General features: G+C 40.6%; 1 protein-coding gene across 1 annotated transcript; it reads right to left on the bottom strand.

Annotated features, from left to right (window-relative positions):
- Positions 1-4,797: 4,797 nt before the first annotated feature.
- On the bottom strand, positions 4,798-5,196 carry LOC133779497 (uncharacterized mitochondrial protein AtMg00860-like). Its single transcript, XM_062219451.1, has one exon. It carries the CDS (start codon positions 5,194-5,196, stop codon positions 4,798-4,800), a length of 399 nt encoding a protein of 132 aa, XP_062075435.1.
- Between the last annotated feature and the right edge of the window lie 371 nt (positions 5,197-5,567).

The following is a 5,567-nucleotide window of genomic DNA, read 5'->3' on the forward strand; positions in this document are numbered from 1 at the left end:
TGGTTCTGACAATGATATGGATCGAACATGCCGAGAACCCAGCTTATTTGGTGATGACGACGGGAGCTATTGATCCCAAAATCTAATGCAAGAGATGATGTTGTTGCCTTGCTCTGTCGTCTGGCTCTTAGGCGTGGAAGTACTGACGATACCAGTGTTATAGTCGTTGATTTCAAGAGGCACTTATAATAATATCACAACTATGTCTAAGTAACGACTTTCCACATATATAATTTTCAAAGCAATAGTGATACTATGGATTATAGCAGTGGATCTACTCATATAGAATTATTACTACTACAAAAGTGAGGCTATTGACATTAATTAATGTATGATGTAAAACTTCTTGTAACATTTCACTTAAAACGTCAGTAAAATCTTTTATGTTTGTTATGCACTCGGATAAAATGCTTTACAAACACTACTAAAAAGAAACTTCTTTTTTACATGGCTGAGAAACATATAGAAAGGGATGAATACATTTTTCTTGTAACGCCCTGGATAGCTAAGACTATTACACTGTGTATTTTAAATAGTGTTGGACTTGCTAATCAAGTCATTAGGATATAAACGTGTAACTAAGGGTAACGAATCGATTAGGGTTTTAAAATTTTGATCATAGGAATAATTCTTTTCATTTAAAAGTTTAAGTGTGTACATAGGATCCCAAAATAAGTATTTACAAGGCAATTACAACTTCAAAAGTAATTACAACACAAGCTGGCCTAAGCGACAAAATTAAGGTTTGACTCTAGTCCCTCTTAAATCCCTCGGCCGTGGCAGTCGAGTAGGTGCAAATGTACACGCCACCCCTAAAGCTCTCCACCTCATGGCTGGTCGAACTTCCCCTTTCCCTTACCTGCACCACATTGCACTCATGAGCCAAGGCTCAGCAAGAAAACTTAAATCAACAGATTTGAATAAACAACATAATATAAACAACAGGCTTAGCAGTAACAACCCTACTCAAACAAACACATAGTTTAAGTTAAACAGTCAATTTGTCAGACAAGTGCATACGACACTTTTGATTATTTAGGTGGCGTTCATGCTAGATAAGTTCATATTGCACTCCCAGGTTGCCCTAGCCAAAATGGTATGTGTTCCGCACGCTTAACGTCGTCCTCGGCTCCCTTAGGCTGAGCTTTCAAATCAGGTATAACCGGACATATAGTTTGCAAAACACACAATCAGATGCAACATACACAAGCATGTCTAATCAAATAATCACATTCATAATCACAATCATATTCATTAGCAGAGGCCCGAGCCCTAATAAAAACCAGGGTGCAGTTTTCTTACCTCGAGTGTCGAGTAGATAGTATATGGAGATCCCTAGCACGATCCTTACTATTGAGCCCTAACAGTATAACCTAGTCACAACGCAATAACGTGTAATCATCAAGATCAAAACTAATTAAAAGCTTTGAAATTACTTACTAGCCTCTAGGACCTCAAATTCTACTAAACTGGGTAGTAGAATCCTCTCGCGCCTAAAAGTTTGAGTTTCCACACTCAAAACCCCTATTTGGCCAATTTTCCCAATTTAAGCCGCAAGCCCCTCACAAGCACTGCGGCCCTCTACAAGTCAAAGAGCCCCTCAACCAATTCCTTAGACACGCATCACAGTGCAGACCACCCAGCGCCGCGACGCTAAGGCACTTCAGAGAACCACCTCTAGCCCTAAGTTCATGGGGGTCGCGAGTCTCCAAGAACAGCGCTGCGACGCGACCCTACGAACCCAGAAATTATATGTTTTTCCTACATTTTCCTGAAGCCCAAAACCTTCCCAAACACAATTTTAACCATTTACAAGACGAAGTCTAGCCACGGATCAATAATACAACGCCTCCTTACCTTGAAAACAACATTAAAATGCTTCAAAACCCCACAAAACCTCAAAAGTCAGAAATTAACTAAACACCTTAAGAATACCCTAAACCAACCATAAATTCAGCAAAAACAAGGCTTAAAACCTTACCTCGATTAAGAAATTCGACCTCTAGGCTGCACCTGAACCCAATTCTAGATTCACTTCCTTAAATTCCCAAACATTCTCATCCAGAAATTCAAAAATAAATGAATAAGCTAAGGGAGTGAGAGAGAGAGAGAGAGAAATGTGACAGAGGGAGAGTGTACTGCTGAGAGTGTTTTTCCTTGTTCCTGAGTTTTCCTAAAGTCTCTAGATGACTAGGGTAATCCAAGGCTAGGGAAAAGACCAAAATGCCCCTAGCCTTTACCTTGGTTCTCTAACGCCCCCAAGGGTAAAATCATCATTTACCACCCTCTTCCCGCTAAACCTCAAATACACTATAAATTTCCAATTAATCCCGACATACCCAATTAATCACCAAAGAACTACCCATCACCCGATAAATCCCGACTACGCACTAAATTACTCAAACACCCCTAGGCTCACCCCAAGCCATGTATTTGACCCCGTTGTGACTTTTCTGCCAACTCACTCACTAGGATCACCTTGTGTCGAATATCGCTAATATATCCACATAATAATGTAGTCTCAATCACATAACACATATAATTGCAATTATACCCTCAATAGGTCAAAATTTACAAAAATGCCCTTATTAACATAAACGGGCCCACGTGAAAATTTAATACACATAAACATGCATAAGTATTCATATAACCATATAATTCATATATGCCACATAATCATACATTTATTCAAGTTATTTTACATAATTCACATATAAATCCAATTATGCCCTTCCGACACACTAATCAAGGCACTAAGCCTTATTAGCAAATTTAGGACGTTACAACTATCCACTCCTATAGAAAATTTCGTCTTCAAAATTTACCTGAATAACTAGGGATGTTGATCCCGCATAGCTGACTCTAACTCCCAGGTTGCTTCCTCGACCTTGTTATTTCTCCACAAGACTTTAACTAGAGGAATCATCTTGTTCCTCAGAGCCTTGTCTATTCTATCCAGGATCTGAACTAGTCGCTCCTCATAAGATAAATTCGTCTATAGCTCCAGATCCTAATATCCCAATACATGGGTTGTATCTGACACATACTTCTAAAGCATTGAGATGCGAAACACATCATGAACTCCTAATAATGACGGGGGTAGAGCCATTCTATAGGCTGTCTGCCCGATCCTTTCTAGGATCTCGAAAGGTCCCACAAACCTTGGGCTCAGCTTGCCCTTCCTTCCAAACCTTTTTACTCCCCGTAGTGGTGAAACTCGCAAAAATACATGGTCCCCTACCTGTAACTCCACATTCCTACACTTAGGGTCAACGTAACTTTTCTGTGTACTCTATGAGGCGAGCATTCAGCTTTGATCTTCTCATTATCCTCGTTGGTCCTCTTAACCATCTCAGGACCCAAATACTTCCTTTCTCCCATTTCATCCCAATGAATGGGTGATCTACACTTCTTGCCATATAGCATCTCATATGGAGTTATTCCAATCATTGATTGATAGTTGTTATTGTAAGAAAACTCAATCAACGGGAGATACTTACTCCAGGACCCCTAAAAATATAGTACACATGCTCTAGGCATGTCCTCCAATATCTTAATCATCCTCTTAGATTGCTCGTCTGTCTGAGGATGATAAGTGGTACTAGACTTCAGCTGAGTGCCCATAGCCTTCTGCAGGCTCCCCCAAAACTTGGAGGTAAAAGTGGGATCTCGATCTGACACTATAGATTTTTAAACCCCATGGAGACTTACAATCTCCTTCACACACAATTCTGCATATTGGTCCACGGTATAGTTTGTTCTCACTGGCAGAAAATGAGCTGATTTGGTATATCTGTCTATTATCACCCATACTGAGTCATGTTGCCCCACTGTCCTAGGCAAGCCTCCTACAAAATCCATAGTAACTTCTTCCCACTTTCACTTAGGAATACATAGAGACTTTAAAAACCCCGCTCGCTGTTGGTGTTTAGCCTTCACATGCTAACAGGTTAGACACTTCACCACATAGTCAACCACATCTTTCTTCATCCCAGGCCACCAATACAATGACCTTAGATCCTGATACATCTTCGTGGTGCCTGGATGTAGTGAATACGGTGTGGTATGAGATTCATCAAGGATTTCTCTTCTGATACCCACGTCCATCGGAACACAAATCTGATACTTGTATCTCAACAAACCCATCTCTGAAATGGAATAATCCTTAGCTACTCCAGCTAGGATGTCTTCTGTAAGCTTCACCAATTGAGAATCACTCATCTGGCCCTCCTCTATTCTCTTCAAGAGAGTGGACTGCAAGGTAATATTTTCCAATTGGCCCACCACCAACTCTATCCATGCTCTAGTCATGTCTTATGCCAATTCCTTCAATATCTGCTTCGAACTAAACAACTGTCCTGGCCCCTCCAACTCAATGCGTCTGCCACTACATTGGCTTTCCCTGAATGGTAAATAATATCATAGTCATAATCCTTTACCAACTCTAACCAACATCTTTGTCTCATGTTTAAGTCCTTCGAGTGAAGAAATACTTCAAACTCTTATGATCAGTGTATATCTCACACTTTTCTCCATACAAATAGTGTCGCCACACCTTTAGTACAAATACCACCACTGCTAACTCCAAACGTGAGTAGGGTACCGCTGTTCATATTCATTCTATTGTCGCAATGCGTAGGCAATGACCTTCCCAGTCTGCATTAGCACACATCCTAACCCCAGTCTTCATGCATCACAATACACCACAAACTTATCCCCATTTGAAGGAAGGTTCAGCACTGGAGCAGTAATCAACTGTCACTTCAACTCTTGGAAGCTATTCTCACATCTGTCTAACTACACGAACTTCAAGTTCTTCCGTGTCAACTCTATCAGTAGTGTAGCAATCTTTGAGAATCCTTCCACAAAGCGCTGATAATATTCTACCAACCCAAGGAAACTCCTGACCTTCAAGGCAATCCTTGGCCTCGGCCAATCCCCAACTGCTTCAACCTGGGCTAGATCCACCTTAATCTCGTCTCCACTAACAATGTGACTAAGGAATGTCACCTGCAGTAAACAAAACCCGCACTTCTTAAACTTGGCATACAACCAGTGCTCCCTCAATCTTTGTAATACTAACCAGAGATGTTGCTCATTCTCTACCTCCGAACGAGAGTACACCAAGATGTCATCAATGAAGACAATCACGAACTTATCTAAATAATACTTAAACACCCTGTTCATCAAATCCATAAATGCCGCTAGGGCATTGGTCAACCCAAATGACATGATTAGAAAATCGTAATGCCCATAACTCGTACAAAATGACGTCTTCGGAATATCCTCATCCTTGATCCTCATTTGGTGATAACCATATCGTAGATCAATCTTCGAGAACACTATCTTACCCTATAACTAGTCAAACAGGTCTTCTATCCTCAGTAGTTTGTACTTGATCTTGATAGTCAGTTTTTCAACTCCCTGTAATTTATACACATCCTTAGGATCCCATCCTTCTTCTTCACAAAAAAAATTGGAGCACCCCATGGTGAGAAGCTAGGTCTGATAAATCCTAGATCTAGTAATTCTTGTAATTGTACCTTCAACTCCTTCAGCTCTGCCTG

Source organism: Humulus lupulus, chromosome 5, assembly GCF_963169125.1.
Source record: "Humulus lupulus chromosome 5, drHumLupu1.1, whole genome shotgun sequence".
In the NCBI taxonomy this organism is placed as follows: Eukaryota; Viridiplantae; Streptophyta; class Magnoliopsida; order Rosales; family Cannabaceae; genus Humulus; species Humulus lupulus.

Coding starts and splice junctions, on each gene's coding strand:
- LOC133779497 (XM_062219451.1), bottom strand. CDS start 5,196: ATGGATTTGATGAACAGGGTGTTTAAGTATTATTTAGATAAGTTCGTG.